The following is a 20,217-nucleotide window of genomic DNA, read 5'->3' on the forward strand; positions in this document are numbered from 1 at the left end:
TCTATTAACTGATTGCTGTCTGTCTCATTAATGTTAATCAAACAGTACAAGAGAAAATCACTCACAGCTCTTGACCGACTTTTGTAACTTTTATTGTAAGGTTTCATCTACAGTGAAGACTGTTCAGTGTTATTTTACATTTGATTACTTCATTCACATTCCGTAGTATTTCTGTACCTAAATATCACCATCAGACCTACCTGAAAACTTTAGAGCACTGATTTTTTTAGTGTTCATAGAGAGCTCTCTTAACTTGTTATATTTTACAGTTTGTCATTTGATATAAAATTTTGTAGAGCCAACAAATCCAAATTTAACCCGTATATGCATATATATATATATATATATATATATATATATATATATATATATATATATATATATATATATATATATGAATATGAGCTCGCATAAACCATAATAACCATTAGTTGCTAAGCAATTCAATCAAGAGTACCAAGGCAGTGCTCTGATTAACCATTAAACTTTCCACTAAGCCAAAAACTTTGTTCAGAAGTCTAAACTACTTTACATTCTCACTTTAACTGTTAAAACTATAGTCCGTGACACAACATCAGATATCATTTTATTATTATATTATTGAATCTTGCTGTGAGAAATGCTGCAAGTGGTGTGATATAAACGGCTCAGCCAATCAAGTTGAGGACCAGAAAGAACTGTTAAATGAAGGAATGATGGAAAGAAGGAACATACATACATACATAAATAACTAGCATACGTTAATATGATAAGGACATGAAAAAATATACTGCATTGTAGGAATAAGGCATCAGTAATAAATATATTTCAGTATTGCAGGATTTAAAGGTAGTAATGTTATTGTGATGTCCCCCTAATTTTAATTAATTTTCTCATTTGTAATTGGTTAAACTGATGGTGCTCATTACACACTGATGGTGCTCATTACACCCTGGACTCCCCTATCACAGAGAACAGCTTTTAAAATGGACAGAAAATATAATGTTGTTGATTTTTTTGCTGATTATCTCACTGAACACAGATGTCTGAGCCTCCACATACCGTATTCCTCAGCTGAAACACAGCGCTCACATATGTGCGATTTCGTAATTGTTAGAGGTGTTGGTTCTTGTAACATTTCATGACTTCACTTGAATGTGGTCTGACAACTTTTGTAGAAAGGGAGGGGCAGATGGATGCTGTATAAGAAGCACGATAAACAAAGAATTTGAATCAAACAGCAAACCACAACAGAGCATAATGGACGGTGAGCTTGTAATTTAAAAAATAAAAAAATGTTTTGTTTTTTTTTTTTGAATTTTTTTTTGATAATTTTTTTATAATTGGTGTTTTTTTTGTTTTTTTTATTTGATGGTATTTTTTATTTTTTTAATTAGATTATAGGATTATAGTGTTGTATTTTTTATTCTATTATAAACAATGAATTAATTGCTATTAACTTTAAACACTTAAACATAATTAAGTTATATTTTTATTTGCTTAAAAAATGTTTTTAAGATAATTTAGAACGCCTTATTTGAAAATTATTGAAAATTTATATAATTATATTTTAAAGGTATTTAAATAAATATTTGTCTTTTAGAAATATATTTTTTGAAATATTTATATCATTGCCTTTTTGTGATTTGCAGTTTTAAATTAGTTATAGTTTTACATGAAAACATTATCAGCTGCCTCAAAAATAATTTGACCATTTGTTACACAGAGATCAAGTTTCAAAGTATCAACCTGCAACAGGCGCAAAACCAGATCCGCCACAAGACGGACGGTCTGAGCTCCAGCACTCTGGTTCTGCGGAGAGGACAGGCCTTCACAGTACTAATGAGCTATGAAGGGCGGCCATTTGATCCAATGAAGGAAAAACTGATCTTCCGAATTGTTCTAGGTTTGTTTGTGCATGTGTGTGTGTGTGTGTGTGTTCTGGTATATATGAGGACACAGATGTGTATAATGACACGGGTACAACATACTTTCTGTGTCCTTGTAAACCAAAGGGCTTTAAAAATACCAAATGGTGTTTTATTTTATTTTTATTTATTTTTTTGAAAATCTAAAAATGCAGAAAGTTTTGTGTGAGGTGTATGGTTAGGGTAAGAACACATCACTCTGCCTCCATTATGATGAAATTTGATGCAAGTCTGTTAATCATTTTTTAGTCAGTTCCAAAGTGACGTACTGCATGTTTTTTTTTTTTATGGCGAAATTCAATCAATCAATCAATCAATCAATCAATCTGCATGATTCAGATTTGAAAAATAGTAAAAACAATATATTACAAAAAGGATATATATATTTAATATATATATATATATATATATATATATAACATATATATATTACAATAAATATAGATTTGAGAATATAAAAACAATATATTACAAAAAGATATATATATATATAAAATAAATGTAAAAATAGTGTAGAGAGACTATCTTACAGCCATTGAGCTCATCAAAGATTGAAATTCCTGAAAGGATATGGATATTCCTAAACCCACTCCTCTCTCCTCTCTTCAGGTCCACTGTTTGTGGAGGTCCCAGTCTCCACGTTCGGACAGCCCTCTCTGACTCAATGGAGCGCCGTTCTGGAGAGGCGTGTACCAAACCCAACTGGACCCAGTGTGCTATCTGTATCACTGTCCAGCCCTGCGTCTGCTTCTATCGGCGTCTACATGCTCCAGCTGAGGGTCGAGACCCGCTGGACTGTGAGAACATATCTGTTAGGGCAGTTCACGCTCCTCTGCAACCCCTGGTGTCAAGGTTAGTGCTGTGTGGCCTTGAGAACAGGCTGGAAATTGGAGTGGCTTTTGCTGCTATGTGGTTCCTATAAGGTGTTACTTAATAGTCCAAATCACTCAATATATTAAGCCTATAAGTCTGATTGTTAAGAAAACTAAAAGAAGCACACACCTCTTCCCAACAAGACACATGATTTGAGAAAACATTCATGACTCAAATAATCAAAATGCATAATCTTATGTTCCCTTTCAGTCGGTCACTCTCAAAGTCACGTCGGATGACCAGCGAATTGGGATTTTGCTTAGATCAGTGGTCCCCAACCCCGGGCCACGGACTGGTACCGGTCCGTGCATCATTTGGTCCAGTTTTATGTTGAATTTCTAAATAACTTACATTAAAGCTGCAGTCGGTAACTTTTGGCGCTCGCGTCTGGCGAAAGAACATTGTAGCCGGAGCTACTTCTCTCTGTTTACATCTATGGCGAGTCACGCAGGTACTGTGCTACTCTGCAGTGTTGCCGACCCCAACCAGACTAAAATAGTCAGAATATAAACACTTATTTTAGGTGTATCGTAGTGATTCAAGATAAGACAAAAATATGATTTGGAAAATGGATTCATGATGTACTCGCTCATTATATATATTTTTTATATATAAAAAAGTGAGCGTTAGGGTTAGGAGGCAGAGAGGATGTTATTCATGTTATGTTGTTGGCGCGATGTTACGATGTCGCTGCTAATAAACTCGCTCATACGAATACACAGTGAATTTATGTTTATTATTATATTTACAATATACAACAGTTTTTATGCCAGTAGTCGTATCATTTAATTTTGTTGTATTTATCTGTCACACCTTAAAGCCCGGTCCGTGAAAATATTGTTTTACTTTAATTAGGGTGGTTGTTGGTGATAAGGTTGTTGTGGACCGCTGGCTTAGATAGACCAATCTACTTCGAGTGTAAACTAAACGAGCCAATGCACATTGGCATGCGATTATTGCATCCAGCTGCCGCTGATCACAGCGTGAGTGTAAGTAGGCAGCAGATGCACTGCATATTCAACTTTTCACTTCGGAGCCAAGCAGTTCTATCGTTCTGCTCCTGATCTCCTGCTTTAAATCTGCAAGACGAGTCAAGCACGCTCTTCGAGGGCTCTGGTGTTAGTGGTATGGCACTTCAGTGGAGTTGGTTTTCCCATGTCGAGTGGGCTGCACACAACAGGCTGCACTATTCCCTGTGTGTGTTGCAGGCAGCCATCTCCCCTGTGCGCTTCAGCACATTAAAAGAGCAATTTCTCTAAAATAGCATTCACAGGTGGAACGTCTTTTTAAAGACGCGTCTTTTTTAAAAATGCCTTTCCATCCATTGTGGCAGGATGACGTCTCGGAGTTGTGGAGCAGACTCCGTTTCCAGCAAAGGGGCGGAGTGCCCATCCCGATGCCTAGATCTGGGGTTCCCTCTGGCGGCAGCCGGGGGTGGCCTATTTCTGTCACCGGCCAGACTGGTCTTACAGTGATGGTGAGGAATTCCCCTCTGAGGGGAACCCCTCCATCCGCCGGCACTTCAAAACCAGTGGAGCTGTCGAGAGAACAGGCTGGACCCACCGTGGGGGTACCACCTGTATCTTCCGCGGCTCCCCACTGATGATCAGATGTTTATCGCTGCATCGGAGGGTGAGCCAGACTTTTCTGGGGAGGAAAATCCGTCAGCGCTGCCACCCTCTGGGTGGCCAGCGGTGCCGGATTTGGATCCGGAAATGATGGCTATGCTTTCCCGGGCCGCCGAGAGTGTCGGACTCGAGTGGAAAATTCCACTGCGTCCCGAACCCTCAAGGTTAGACGATTGGTATCTTAGGATGGCTCGCATTGGTACTCAGGGCCCCATCCAAGTGCCTTTCTTCCCGGAGGTGCATGATGAGCTCACTGGGTTGTGGACGGCACCTTTCACTGCCCATCCTCCCTCACCATTCTCGATGGTGGTGCAGCGAGGGGATTCACAGGGGTCCCCCAGGTGGAGCGGTTGGTTGTGATGCAATTGTGTCCAAATGCCACTACCACTTGGCGGGGCAAACTGTTGCTTCCCTCCCGGGCATGTAGGCATTCTTCGGCTGTGGAAAAGCCGCCTCCGCCTTACACGCTATGGTGTTGTTGCAAGTTCACCAGGCTAAGGCACTGAGGAACTTGCACGAGCGTGGTCATGACCTGGAAGTTCTCAAAGAACCCTGTACCGCAACGGACCTCACACTACAAGTGACGAAGGTTACGGCACGATCTCTGGGTCATGCGATGTTCACTATGGTGGTCCAGGAGCGACATCTCTGGCTGTGTCTGAACACCCCATGTCCCAGACCGGCCTTTTTGGCGACACGGTGGAGAACTTTGCCCAGCAGTTCTCCGCTGCCCAAAAGCAGACTGAGGCCATCAGGCACATCCTGCCCAGGCGTGCAGCTGCTGCCTCCACCCGGCTGTCGGCGGCAACAGCTCAGCCTGCTCATCCCCCTCCCAAGTTCAGGGGTATCCACTTTACTTCAGTGAAAGCGGCAGATGCCCCTGTCTTGCATACAGAGATCGCAGTCCTGCTGGCGAAGGATGCGATAGAGCCTTTTCCTCCAGTCAATATGAGGACAGGGTTTTACAGCCTCTACTTCATTGTACCCAAGAAAGGCGGTGGGTTGAGACCCATCATGGATCTGTGCGTTTTGACCTGAAGGACATGTACTTCCATGTGTTGATCCTTCAGCGCCACAGGCCATTCCTGCGGTTTGCGTTCAAAGGACGGGCATATCAGTGCAAGGTCCTGCCCTTCGGGCTGTCCCTGTCGCCCTGTGTCTTCACGAAAGTTGCGGAGGTGGCCCTGGTTCCTCTGAGAGAACAGGGCATTTGCATTCTCAACTACCTTGATAACTGGCTCATACTCGCTCAGTCTCAGGATCAGTTGTGCGAATACAGGAACTTGGTGCTCTCACACCTCAGTCTGATGGGCCTTTGGGTCAATTGGGAAAAGAGCAGACTCTCCCTGACACAGAGGATCTCTTTTCTCGGTATGGAGTTGGACTCGGTCGAACAGACAGCATGCCTCACGCAGGAATGTGCTCAGTCGGTGTTGAACTGCTTGAATATGTTCAAGAGCATAATGGCGGTCCCACTGAAACAATTTCAGAGGCTCCTGGGACATATGGCATCACCCCATTGGGGCTGCTCCAAATGAGACCACTTCAGCATGGGCTCCATGGCCGTATGGGTTTCCCCCAATGAGCCTTCTTGCACAGACACTGTGCAAGGTCAGGGAAGATTAGGAGCAGGTCCTGCTTGTGGCACCCTACTTGCCCACTCGGACCTGGTTCCCGGGGCTAACGCTCCTTGTGACAGCCCCCCCTTGGCCGATTCCTCTGAGGAAGGATTTACCTACTCAGAGGAGGGGCACTCAGTGGCACCCATGTCCAGACCTCTGGAAACTTCATGTCTGGCCCCTGGATGGGACGTGGAGGTTCTAGGTGACCTACCCCAAGAGGTAGTTGACACCATCACTTCAGCGAGAGCACCGTCTACGAGACATACTTACACTTTGAAGTGAAACCTGTTCATGGAGTGGTGTTCTCACCGAGAAGACCCCCGAAGATGCCCGATCAGAGTCGTGCTGTCTTTTTTGCAGCAAGGGTTGGAGGGAAGGCTGTCTCCCTCCACCCTTAAAGTTTATGTCGCTGCTATCGCTGCTAACCACGACCCTGTGGAAGGGAAGTTGCTGGGGAAGCATGACCTGATCATCAGGTTTCTTAAAGGGGCAAGGAGGCTAAATCCTCCACTGCCCCCCTCTTTACCCTCTTGGGACCTGACTCTAGTGCTCACAGCACTACAGCAGGGCCCATTTGATCCTTTGCAGACAGTCAAACTGAAGTTTCTGTCAATGAAGAATCTGCTCCTGCTTGCATTGGCCTTCATCAAGAGGGTAGGGGACCTGCACACATTTCAGTCGATGATTCCCGCCTAGAGTTCGGGTCAGCTGATTCCCAGGTAACCCTGAGGCCCTGGTCCGGCTATGTGCCCAAGGTTCCCACTACTCCCTTCAGGGATCACGTGGTGAGCCTGCAAGCGCTGCCCCCAGAGGAGGCAGATCCTACCTAAGCTTTGCTTTGTCCCATCCGAGCATTAAGATGTTACGTAGACCAGACACAAAGCTTCAGGACCTCAGACCAGCTCTTTGTCTGTCATGGAGGCCGGAAGAAGGGGAATGCAGTCTCCAAGCAGAGGATGGACCATTGGATAGTGGATGCCATTACCATGGCTTATCAGGCACAGGGTGTGCCCTGCCCATTCAAGTTGCGAGCTAACTCAAACAGAAGTGTTGCATCCTCCTAAGCACTGGCCTGTGGCACCTCGCTGACAGATATTTGTAGAGCTGTGGGCTGGGCAACCCCAACACCTTCGCTAAATTCTATAGCCTTCGTGTGGAGCCGGTATCCTCCTGTGTTCTCACCTCAAACGGGTAGAAGCTTGCTTTAACTGCTCCAGAGAGTCCATACAGTAGACCCTGTTGAGCTCCTCCATCCCCTCGGGAGCCAGACATGGAGGAGCATCTGGTGCCAGGCTCTCACTCGATGAATCCGTGAGAACCGGTAGAGGGCTGGGTTCCATATGTAGAGACCTAAGTGGATCCCATATGTGTAAAGTCCACGGTATAGCCTCAGAGCCTGTGTTTCTCCGGCAGACTTCTGCCAATTCTAAGAGGGTTACAATCACCTCCAATCTTCCATTTGCACCTAACGGTTGTTCATATGTGTAATTGCTTCCCAAACCTCCTTCGGGAAGGCTGGGGCTTCTGCAGCATCCCTGTTCCAAGTGGAGCGGGTACGTTTTCCCAGTGTTATCCAGTCTTACTGAGTAGGTAGTGCCATAGTAGCAGTAGCTGGTTTTCTTGTGCTGAGCACTGGCCTGCGCCAGAAAAAAGGGGTGCAGGTGGCTTTCACAGGACACTGGAAGGGGCAGTCACTGTTGCCCTTTGGTAGGGATTCCAATTTGTTGGCCATCCGACGTGATGTCAAGAGTGACCGACTGAAAGGGAACGTCTCGGTTACGTATGGTAACCCTCATTACCTGAAGGAGGGAACAGAGACCTTACATCCTGTCGCCACAGCTCCTGTACAACCGCTGAGCGTTCGGGTCACCGGCTCGGCTCCTCAGCGAAAACCTTAGTATGCGGTGCACCTCCTGCCTACTTATACTCACGCTGTGATCAGCGGCAGCCGGATGCAATAATCGCATGCCAGTGTGCATTTAGTTTAGTTTAGTTTGCATTTTTTTTAGTTTAGTTTATTTGTGTTTCAGTGAATAAGGGTTACGTTAAGTTTTAAAGTGGTTAAGTTGTATATTTGAATATATATATATATATATTTTTTTTTTTCTGATCCAAACGTCTCATTCCAAGTTTAAATATACACATTGGCAACTACTGAATTACATATCATGGAATAAATGTACCTTATGTACACTACAGTTTAAAATTTTGGGATCGTCAATATATTTTAATGTCTCTTCTGCTAATAAAGGCAGCATTTATTTGTTAAAAAAATACAGTAATAACTTCAAATTCTAATTTATTTCTCAAGCACTGAAGAAAACAACAGAGTTGACTACAGGGGCCACCTGGAGCACTGGGTCACACACAATTATGTGGTGCATAAACTCTACTTTAGTAAAAAATGGTTGTGTTTTTACAAATTGTTGTGTTTTTCTGCAGCTGATTCGGTGTTCCTGCAGGCGGAGGATCTGAGGAATGAATATGTCAGGAGTGATTTCGGCCTGCTGTTTAAAGGCAGCCCCTGTAACGTTGTCTCCAGACCCTGGTCGTTCGATCAGGTGAGATGTTTGATCATTGACTGACAGCACAGCACTGAACATGATTCACATTAACTCCTGTGATGCATAAATGTGTTTTCAGTATGAAAAAGGGATACTGGACATCTGTATGAAATTGCTGCAGTTGAGTCCTCAATATCAAGCGGACATGAGAACAGATCTGCAGAACCGCAGCAGTCCGGTGTACATCGGCCGCGTGATCTCAGCGATGGTGAGGATCTGCTCTCGTTCTCTCCTCTTTGCTCTCTCTCTCTCTCTCTCTCTCTCCATGCACTAATATGGTCTCTCTGTCTTTCTAAACAGGTGAACTGTCAGGATGATAAAGGGGTGTTAATGGGAAAATGGTCAGGTGACTACAGCGGTGGCATCAACCCTTCACAGTGGTCCGGCAGCGCAGATATTCTCAGGACGTGGTCAGAAACACAATTCAGACCTGTGAAATATGGACAGTGCTGGGTGTTTGCTGCTGTCATGTGTACAGGTGGGACAAATATAAACAATAACATTCAAAAGTTTGGGGTCAGTGTGATTTTTATTTATTTGAAAGAATGCATTAAACTGATGAAAAGTGACATTTATAATGTTACAAAAGATTTTTATTACAAATAAATGCTGTTCTTTTGAACTTTCTATTCATCAGAGAATCCTGAAAAATTAAATTTATCAAGGTTTCCACAAAAATATGAAGCAGCTCAACTGTTTTCAACACTGATAATAATCAGCAGCAGCAAATCAGCATATTAGAATGATTTTTGAAGGATCATGTGACACTGAAGACTGGAGTAATGATGCTGAAAATGCAGCTTTGATCACAGAAATAAAGTACATTTTACAATATATTCACATAGAAAATGTTTATTTTAAATTGTAATAATATTTCACAATATTACTGTTTTTACCGCGTTTTATTATTTTTCAAATAAATGGTTGAACATAAAAGACTTCTTTCAAAAACATTTCTTCAAAAAATCGTACTGACCCCAATCTTTTGAACGGTGGTGTGTGAAGGGTTAATTTACTCAAAATATAACATCATCTTTTATGTGAAACACAAAAGGAGCTCTTTTCATACAGTGAAAGTCAATGATGATTTATACTACCACACTCAAAAAAAAAATAGGCCAATTTCTTTTTGTGTTTCATGAATTGAACAAAAACATAATCTGCAACTGAAACAATGTGGGAGTGTGTGTGACTGTGGTAATTTAATAAGTGATGCTGATGATCAGTATCAAATGTGTTTGTTTATGTGATAGTTATGAGAGCCCTTGGCATTCCGACTCGAGTCATCACCAACTTCAACTCCGCTCACGACACAGACGGAAACATGGTGATTGAGGAATATTACAATGAGATGGGGGAGAAACTGTCGATCAGCAACGATAGCATCTGGTGAGTTACGCTACAAAGCATTTATTTTGTCCAATAAACAGCAGTATTCTGAAATATTACAATTTAGAAGTTTTCTATGTGAATATATTGTAAAATGTAATTTCTTCCTGTGATCAAAACATCATTACTCCAGTCTTCAGTGTCACATGATCTTCAGAAATCATTCTAATATGCTGATTTGCTGCTCAAGAAACATTTCTGAAGGATTCTTTGATGAACAGAAAGTTCAAAAGAACTGCATTTATTTGAAATAGAAATCTTTTGTAACATAATACTGTAGTGTCTATACTGCCACTTTTGATCAATGTAATGCAGAACAGAACTATTAATTTCTTATGACCTTTTTTATTTTTAGTGCCATAATGTTTTTCCTTATGCTTCGGTAAACATGTCAGCACCATCATTAGGCTACAGTATAAAAGTAATCATGATCTGTTTGCATTAAAAAGGAACAATTCAGCATTTTTAATCGGTCAGAATGTGAGTTAAAAGTGTTTGGGCTTTTTCAGGAACTTCCATGTGTGGGTGGAGAGTTGGATGAAGAGGCCTGATCTGGGTCAAGGTTATGACGGATGGCAGGTTCTCGATGCCACGCCACAAGAGAGGAGCGCAGGTCTGTCATTACAGGGATTTTTACAAGGCTAACACATGTAGAAAACTTTCTGCAAAGACCAGTTTCATATAAGCTGGTTTATGCTGGTTAGTACTAGGCTGGTGGGCCAGTTGTGGGCTTTGTTCTAAAACCTAGTAAGCTGCCACTTAGCATGCCATTTAATTTCTCTAAATCATGCTATTTTTTGATGATAATCATTTTAAACATCAATATTCTGTCACAGGAATTTTCCGCTGTGGCCCTGCTGCTGTTAAAGCCATTTATCAGCAGAAGGTGGACGCGCAATACGATGTGCCGTTCGTTTACGCAGCAGTGAACGCAGATGTGCGTACAATAATCATCAAAGATAGGAAGATATTATCAACCAGCACTGATACAAAAAGAGTGGGATCCCTGATCTCCACCAAACGTCCAGGATCCATGCTTATGCAGGACATCACGTCTGAATACAAAACTGAAAAGGGTAAGAGAAAGAGTGAGAGAGAGAAATTACTGGTAGTTTCATACAAAAATCTTTTCATTCTTTCACATTTAGATGAAAGCACAGTTCGTGCTCTGAGCACTGATGGTAAGTCATTAAAACTTTTCATTTTTGTAAGCTGACGTGTGTAATCCATCTGACTAGTATCAGAATCACCAGACAAAAATGGTTGTACTAAACATTTTCACATAAAAACACATGTGACAAACTGTTAAATTAACTCAATGTCAACTAAAATCAATTTTGACATTTTTAGTTAACTCCTTATTAACTCATTGTCTTTATTGATGCTTATCAAGAAGAGAGATAAAAAAGGGAAAAGACAATAACTCAACTGTGCAGTTATGTACACGTGCACCAAGAAACAATATACTGAGAAGGAAGAGTGAAGAGAAAGTACTCGAGTAAATCTAACAGTAATAATACATACATATTTTATATTTAAATGTTTTTATCAGCTTTTAAAAAAAAAAAAAAACTCTCTTCCAGTTCGCAGAGGTGAAGGTGCTACAGGAAGAGTGGGTAAGTTCTAGCATTTTGGTTTTCATTTTCTTTGTGTGTTTGTTTGTTTGTGTAATATAACTGAATGCAGTGATCTAAAATATCTTTTCATGTAGCTTCTAAGGGCACTGCAGTTTCTCTCCAGCTTCTGAAAGCCCCTGTAGTTGGAGAAAACATTTCTTTCAATGTCATAATCACTAACAATGCGGCCGCTCCGCAACTGCTGAAAAAACACGTGAACGCTCAGAACAAGGAGTACAACCGCAATCCCACTGGAACCTTCTGGGAAGCTCATGACGATGTGAAGATCGGCCCGAATCAAAGTAAGAATCCTGCAAACTACAGTGAACAGCAAAAATGACTTAAAATGAGCTTAAAATGTATAACCAGAAAGTTTTTTTTTTTTTGCAAAAGGTTGCAAAACATAAAAGAAACATGAATGGATAGATGGGTTGAAATGGGCGGATTTAAATACCTCATTAAATCTTAACTGATGCATCTATACACTATTATACAGTGACAATTTTTGCTTTTAGCAGATCAATTTTATACAAATGTATAGTCTTTATCTTCTGGCAAAACTGGCCAAAACCCCCACAGTGCAACATACCCATCTTGACCTTGAAGTAATCGCAATCTTTTACTCATTTCATAAGAATATTTACAGAAAATTAAAACACGTCACCAAATCACGTGGCAAAAATGTAGCCTACTACTGTTTAAAATGTTTATTATGGAATGCATACTGTTTATTTACTATTTTAAAAAAAATAGTAAGCAATGTACATTGTGCAGTAAGCTAATATTACATTCTCAACACATCCAAGTCTTACAGTGTAAAAACATCCATATGGATATTATTGGATCACATGATTCTGAATGCTACTAAACGAACTGATTCATTAGGAATTGCTCAGTCAACTCCATGAATCCTGTTTCTTGTACTCCACCAGCTCTGACTATAAAACATGAGATCTCCTTCAAAGACTACATGCTGAAGGAGGTTGAGGAGGATTCGCTGGTTAACCTGGCAGTGGTTATAGAGGATGTGAAGTCTCAGGAGAGAGTGCTGGCAACCGAAGAGTTCAACATCCGCAGCCCTGCCCTCACTGTACAGGTATTTAGTGACCCAATCCATGTTGCCATTTAATATTGTTGCTTAAAATAGTCAGCATGACCTCCACAACCCTTGAGCCCCTTTCATGCCAATCAGTTCCCAAAAGTCCCATCCTTCAGTGAGCTGTGAATGCAGTTAGTAAGATGAAACAACAAGACATTTGTTTAGTGACTAAATTTAACCCTTTTTAGATTGTTCTTATGATCAACTCAATAAAGACGTGCATCAATCCAAAATCATAGAACTTACAGTATGCTGGAAAGATTTTGTTAACACTTTACTTGAGGCCTTTATATGTAATGCATTATAAAAGTGTTTTGATTGCATCAATTGTGTCTTGTAATGCACCTTATAATGCATTGCATGATCTTATTAATAACCACAGTTATATTATTTTATAATATTTCTCTATTCATTGTTACACTTTTAGAAAGTATAATGCATTAAAATCCATGACAAACAACCGATTTTAATGGAAGCCTGTTTTCACCATGGGATAAAAATTCTATTTGTTACTTTATATCTTACAATTCTTACTTGCTTCTCAGAATTATAAGTTTATATCTCATAATTCTGAGCTTATATCTTGGAATTCTGTTCCGGTATCACAAACCACTGTCACATATTAAAATACATTTTAATTCGTCAGTTATTTATGGAAAAGTATCATGCATTACAACATACAAATGTTGCATAACTACCTTTATAGTGCATTATCCTTAAAGGCTTCATGTGTAATCTGTTATCAAGATATTTTGCATATCTGAATTCACAAGTAATAAACAAATAATAATAAAGCTATTTGTTTTCTCTCAGATTCAGAATGAGTATGTGGTCATCAACACGCAGCAAGTGGCCACAGTGACCTTCACCAACCCGTTCAGCACTGCAGTGAGCGGTGAACTGACCGTAGCCTGCTCAGGACTTTTGGAGCAGAAGGTTCAAACAAGGTACATGAAGTGTCTCATTTAAGTTTTTAAGGTTTTTCTGAGCGATCACCAAATAAATTCACAATATAATAATACAGGGAAATGACTGTTTTGAAACAGGTTTCCCAAACACACCCCCATCTTTCATTGGTCAAACAAATACATAGCTCCGCCCACACCTCACACCATTTGTTGATAGAATAGTTTTCTGGCTGGGATGGTCAAACAAACAGAGTAATATTCATAAAGTGCCAGTGTTGTGCTTTTCAGAAGAATCAACCTTCGATTGACTGCATAATTCACTTGTATGAGAGGAAGTATTTTAATATTGAAAAAATTACACACAGCAACCTAATTTTCATCCATTTCTGTCCACGCCCATGTCCCACTATGTCATGTTGACATCTGTCAACTCCTTTTCCAAGTTTAGTAATGCAAGTACCGTAGTGTTTTTTTTTTTTTACTACACTAAAGCCCCATTATGTGTCATTGTCATTAATTAAAACAATAGAAAGATTCCTACTATTTAACATAGATCCCATATTCATTTATTTCAATTTTATTGTAGTAAGGTTTAGCAGAAACTATGGTTGCCATGATAAATTTACATTACATACCTGAGAAATGAGCGTGTGAACGAGACACTGATGGGCGTCAAACAGTTGAGTACATACAGTACAGATTTATGTGTGGACTGGGTGGGGTTGTTTATGAGATTTTTGGCATCATTATCTGTCTCGCTATAGCTGTGTATATTAAAAGTTACAAACTTGTCAGTCAGAATTTCTGAAGCACTAAAATGACAGGTTATTTCAGTTTCTTTGTGTATGCATTTGCCCCATTATATACAATTGCAACCCTCGGTGTAAACCACAAACTCTAAACATAATTTTTAAATGATGCTTGCCTGTTTTTGCTCTAAATGTCCTGTTCCTTATATTTCAGGATTACGATCCAGCCTCGAGAAACCATGAGGATGCCCATCAGTTTCACTCCCAGGATGGCGGGTTCCAAGATGCTTTATGCTAGTTTGGTTTTGACAAATCCACCCACCGTCCTGCACGGATTCAAGAGCATTGACGTTCAAGCAGCTTAGAGTGAAACACGTTTAGACATGATTGTGAACCCACATGAAGCACTATTCAATGCTCTTCTTATACATTGTCAGCCTTCTTTATTTATTTTTTAAAATACTTATAATGTGTCCAACACTTTTCAGCATGTCAGTATTTGAAATATTTTTCCTCCAGTGAGTTTGCACTCACTGAAGCTGACAGTCTCTGCTGTGAATGACTTCACTAGTCTGTGCTCTGCTGGAAAATGCATGTGAACAGATCGCAAATAAGGTTGGATATGTTAAGAACAATACTTTATTTTCAGGATAAATAATCTTGAGAAAAAGTTTAGTACAAATAGACCACACACTACATGATTGCTTCTTTAACTTCGGGCAATTGTTTTTGTCCCAGGGGTTGATTTTTAGTAACATTTTTGACTTGTGTATGTTTAGTTAGTTAGTTAGTTGCATGTGACAATGAAATTAAAACTGTCCTGGAAACTTTTTTACAGCCCCATTGTCTTAGTGTTAAAATATGAAACAGAAATAATAATAATAAAAAAGGTCTCATTTGATCACATTCTTAATCTATATGAAATAAAGTAACTAATGATGCTAATACCACAAATTAAGGCAAAAAACAAAAAAACAAAACAAATTCTAAACATTATTAAATCAGTGTGAATTTACTAAAGCAGAACATATTGCTTTGTATTCTGAATATATATATATATATATATATATATATATATATATATATATATATATATATATACAGTATAAATAAATAATTGTCCTATGTCCCCTTTGAAGTAACTAGATTAAAAACTAAACTAAACTAAAACAAAAACTAACTAAATTTTGATACCTAAAAAAAGCCTGTATCTAATCATTTTGCTTTCAATTAAATATATTTATTTAAGAATGTCTATCTAATGTAATCTAATGGAGTAACAGGAAACAGTTCAGTGCTGCCAAAACTGACAAAACCTCTAGAAGGCATCATCTCTATAATAGAAAATAACAGTAACAAACTCATAATGACAGGAATGATCTGGAACAACAAGTGTGATGAACATGTAAACTGGACATGAACTATAGAAATACAAAGCATTATGATTATTCAGTAAATTGTTCAGAATACAAGATAAATAATGTTTTTGCAACCATGATATCTATTATACAGATATATGTGCATTATCCATCTTTCCTCTTACAGTAAGCCTCATGCACATGCACATATAGTCCCACAGTTTGCATGCTTCCCCCCAAAACAGAATGTGTATGCATGTGCATGACACGAGGCAGTAATAAATGACATTGTTAAACAGTTTTAACTTACAGATATTAATGATGAGCCAATTCAAACTAAAATAAAAAGGAACAAAATACAGTTTGGTGGCTGTTCGTTTGTGGCATGTAATCATCTGTTCACATGTCTAAATTTGGTCAATCTAATCGAGGCACGTCTTCAGCATTTGCAACTGACCGTTTCATCATCTTCACACACTCCAAACTCATGTGGCTGTGTGTTTTCTGCATTGCCAAAGCTGGTGAGATTTCATCATGACAGATATTCCATGGAAAGTTATACACAATTATACATGCTCAAACAATGCATATGTTGTCTTTGTGTAATGGTGCTGTCATGTTTCTGTGCTATATTTACTGTAACTGACACTGCAGTCTATCAAACAAAAAGATCAAAACATCAGAACAGAACAAATCTGAAACATCAGCTGTGGCCTGATGGTAGGGTAGGTGTACATGCTTCAACACATTCAGAATACATATAGACAACACTGTTAACATTTACATATTTGGCACACACTTTTATCCTTTCAGTGCATCTGTGTCTTGCCTGGGAATTGAACTCATGACCTTGGATGTGGTCTGCTTAGCAACAGACATCAACTTAATAAGAAGATACCTTATTTTAGTCCATTTTTGAGGCAGCACCAGTATCCTTTACAAGAAAGGCAATTACAGAATGCATTTGATTAAGTCCAATAAAAATATTCATCCAAGATTGTGGATGAAATTAGAAAATATTATATCACTGTATAGTGAAAATTATTGACAAAAGTTTGTTGTCTGCTATGTATTGTAAAGTTTATTAAAACATTGTGCTGTTAGCTTTGCAACATCTCAAGTCAAGCTCTGTTAAAATTAATTGGGAATTGCGTAACATCTATACAATTCTATGTGCATACTTGAATTTTAGTCTTTATATTTGTGATCTTTTATTCCTGAGCAATACTTTTGTAATCATTTTATGATTTACTTAAGTGTGTGACTCGCCTCTTTCTGCAATAAATTTTCCTCAGGGAGAGCCATGCCATCTTTTTTTACAAATTCAAAATAATTTTGATTTTAAGTAATAAGTATGACTCTTTATGTCATAATTTTTGACTTTTTTCATTTTTGTAATAATTTTGATTTATCTCATAATTATGACTCAATATCACAATTGATATGTCATAATTTTGACTTCTGTCAGTTTAAACATTTTATGTCATACTTTCGTTTCCGTAATCTCATTTATCTCATCATGACTTTTTGTCATAATTATGAAAAGTCATTTTGACTTTTGTCATAATTTAAACGTAATAATTTTGACTTATCTTATAATTATAACTTACTATCTCATAATTTCGATTCATTTCACTTAGCATCTCAAAATTTTGACTTTTTGTCATAATTATGATTTTTGTCATTATATGACTGTTATTAATTATGACTTCAGACATAATAATGACTTATGTCTTAACTAAATTTGTTGTAATAATTTCAGCTGCTCTAGTTTTTATTTTAATGTTATAATTATGACTTAGTATCTCATAATTTAGACTTTTTTATGACTTTTAAGTCGACTTCGTGACGTCACAATTTCAACATAATTTTATGACATAATGACATAAAATTACATAATTTCAGCTTTTATCTCATGAATATGACATTTATCTCATAATTATGATTTACCAAAGCATGATTTTTTTTTCTTATATGGCAGAAATGGCCTTCCATAGTCTCCAGTGCACTTCACAAGAATGTTTGTGTGGTGCATTGAGTTCTCTTATGAGGTTTTGTTTTTAATCAAGTCAAGTCAAGTTACCTTTATTTATATAGCACTTCATACAATACAGATTGTGTCAAAGCAGCTTTACAGTATTAAACAGGGAAAATGTGCTGAAAATGCAAGAGTACAATAGAAAGCAGTCAGTTTATCAGCTAAAGTCAGTTTTATTGTTCATTCAGTCAGTGATATCATCATCCAACTCAGTTCAGTTCTCTTCAAATAGTGTCTGTGCAGTCAAGTCAACAATGTTGCCAGAAATTGTGTCCCCAGCTAAGCAAGCCACATGCAACAGTGGCAAGGAACCAATACTCCATCGAGTAACCAGGCTCAGTCGGGGAGCCAGTTCTCCTCTGGCCAGACGAAACCAGCATGGTGCGGTTTAATTCCAGGCTGCAACGCACATCAGATTGAGCAGAGGACTCTGGTTCTTGTGGTCTTGTGGCAATGGCTGACGAGGTCTTCACAGGGGATCTGTCTCTAGGGTTCGTGTAGCTGACATGGTCTCCACTGACATTCAGGGCTGTAGAGGTCATCTCTAGGTCCTGATCCACCTTCTGGCCTGGATACGGACTGGATCCAGATGACTGCAGTGACCATCTGATCTGGATACTGACTGGATCTTTTGTATGCTGTCTTTGTAGACAGCAGGCAGCACGTTTCCTCTTGAAATTGTTTCCATCCAGAGGAATGAGAGAACGATTTGAGCTGTTATTTAATTTAAGCAGTAATTTAACCACAGGCGCTCAAACACCAGTCACTTTTGCTGTATCTAACATCACATGTGTTCATGTTAAAATGCATTATGAATTTGTTCTCCATACCTCATGGTAATTAAGGGCTTGAATTGGAACGGCTACTGGAGCTCAGTGTTGGACACAGCAAGCAAGTGCACAAGGCAATAGCTCTACTATATTTAAATTTGAATAGAAATGTTCTTGTTGACCCCTTGGTGCCAGCTCAAATGCACCAGCCGAGCAACTAACATGCAAATATGCATGCATGCAGATCTCTCTGCAGGTGTTACAGACCTTTGGCTCCTCTTGTGGCTGCTCTTCTGTAGTGCACACGCGGGCTGAAGGACAGACGGTGCCCTGCACCTCTCCAGGTGCCAGTGATGGATGTCATGACTAATTTTAAATACCCTGAACTAAATCACCACAGTCACCATCTCTCACGTTGCTGGAACTGGAGCACAGTTCGGCCTTTTAGAGAGCACCTGGACTGCACTACATTACCATTATAACACACCAGACACACAAATATCAGACTTTCTTTTTCCTGCTAATTTATTCATATCATTACTCAGTACTACAATCAAACAAAACAACACAATTTAATCTGATATTTGGTAGGTAGAAGCTATACATGAACATAGACATGCTGTATAACATGCCCTCAACAACCTTATTTTGTGCCATAAATGTTCAGCTTAATATTAATAAATAAACAATAGTAATGCATTTGAATGTTTGATTTTAAGAAGAATGGTTTATATATTTTTATACAATAAACAATTTTTTTGGTACTATGTTTGGACGTCACTTGATGTCCAGTGTAAAATCCATTTGACATTGCTCTCATGATTATGATTTATCAAGGTTTTTTTTTTTTTTTTTTTTTTGAGGGGCAGAAACGGGCTTCCATAGTCTCCAGTGCACTTCCTATGAGTGTTTGCGTGGTGCATTGAGGTGCTGCCTCTCTTACGAGGTTTTGTTTTTGGTTAGTATGCTGTCTGTGCATAAACACATATAAAGTGAAAAGTGAAATCAAGAAAACTAAATTATTCATGAGATGACCCATTTAAGAATAAGTGATGGAATCACACTTATTTTTGAAGGACATGTTACCATGACACATCTCTTTGTTGACAACAAGAGTAAAAGTACACAATTTTTAAACTACTCAAAAAGGTACAATTTCTGATAAAACTACTTTATTACAGTAACGTGAGTATTTGTAATTCTTTACTTCTCACCCTTGCTTGTTTCATTTTTGAATGAATCAGCGTTTTTAAACAAATGACTCATCATTTTTTTTAAACATAATGACACTGATTTGTTACTGAATGAATTAATATTTTAGAAACAACTGGTTCAGTGAATCATTCAGATGACTGACTCATAAAGACAGTCACTTGTCTCCACCTACTGGTGTAACAATGTAACCTGCAGAAAGACTCACTGAAAAATCCCCTCTTTGTTTGAACAAAGTAATAATAAATCCTGCTCACACACAATCAATGACATTCTCCAAAGCATATTCATCTGATAAGGAACTCTCATTCATTCTCTGTGTAAAGGGAAGTCTTATTTCCCAGCTGTATATAATTCTTGCTTGTATGGCAGTTCGCTGAGAACATTGTGTTCGCTCTGGATGACTTGAAAGCTGATGTCTTTCCATATTCAGAGGCATTCGAGGCATAACAGTGCTCCATGAGTGTTAGAGTGACGAGAGGCA

At 39.0% G+C, this 20,217-nt stretch overlaps 1 protein-coding gene across 2 annotated transcripts; it reads left to right on the forward strand.

Moving 5' to 3' along the window:
- Positions 1 to 1,021: 1,021 nt before the first annotated feature.
- Positions 1,022 to 15,261, forward strand: LOC109072708 (protein-glutamine gamma-glutamyltransferase 5-like). Of its 2 annotated transcripts, XM_042757565.1 has the most exons (15): positions 1,022 to 1,246; positions 1,706 to 1,885; positions 2,517 to 2,759; positions 8,473 to 8,591; positions 8,674 to 8,802; positions 8,895 to 9,072; positions 9,848 to 9,983; positions 10,493 to 10,596; positions 10,820 to 11,059; positions 11,132 to 11,164; positions 11,567 to 11,599; positions 11,695 to 11,901; positions 12,532 to 12,695; positions 13,512 to 13,645; positions 14,570 to 15,261. In XM_042757565.1, exons 1-15 carry the CDS (start codon positions 1,135 to 1,137, stop codon positions 14,718 to 14,720), a joined length of 2,163 nt encoding a protein of 720 aa, XP_042613499.1. In that variant the 5' UTR covers positions 1,022 to 1,134; the 3' UTR covers positions 14,721 to 15,261. The 2 variants fall into 2 exon arrangements, with proteins under 2 accessions (XP_042613499.1, XP_042613500.1); XM_042757566.1 differs by lacking the exon at positions 11,132 to 11,164.
- The last annotated feature ends 4,956 nt before the right edge of the window (positions 15,262 to 20,217 follow it).

This window comes from Cyprinus carpio, chromosome A6, assembly GCF_018340385.1.
Source record: "Cyprinus carpio isolate SPL01 chromosome A6, ASM1834038v1, whole genome shotgun sequence".
Classification (NCBI taxonomy): domain Eukaryota; kingdom Metazoa; phylum Chordata; class Actinopteri; order Cypriniformes; family Cyprinidae; genus Cyprinus; species Cyprinus carpio.

Excerpts from the sequence above, each read along its gene's own strand:
- LOC109072708 (XM_042757565.1), top strand. The coding sequence starts at position 1,135 with ATGTGGTCTGACAACTTTTGTAGAAAGGGAGGGGCAGATGGATGCTGT. Across the intron at positions 11,165-11,566 it reads TCGTGCTCTGAGCACTGATG|TTCGCAGAGGTGAAGGTGCT; the intron begins GTAAGTCATTAA and ends ACTCTCTTCCAG. Across the intron at positions 13,646-14,569 it reads GAGCAGAAGGTTCAAACAAG|GATTACGATCCAGCCTCGAG; the intron begins GTACATGAAGTG and ends CTTATATTTCAG.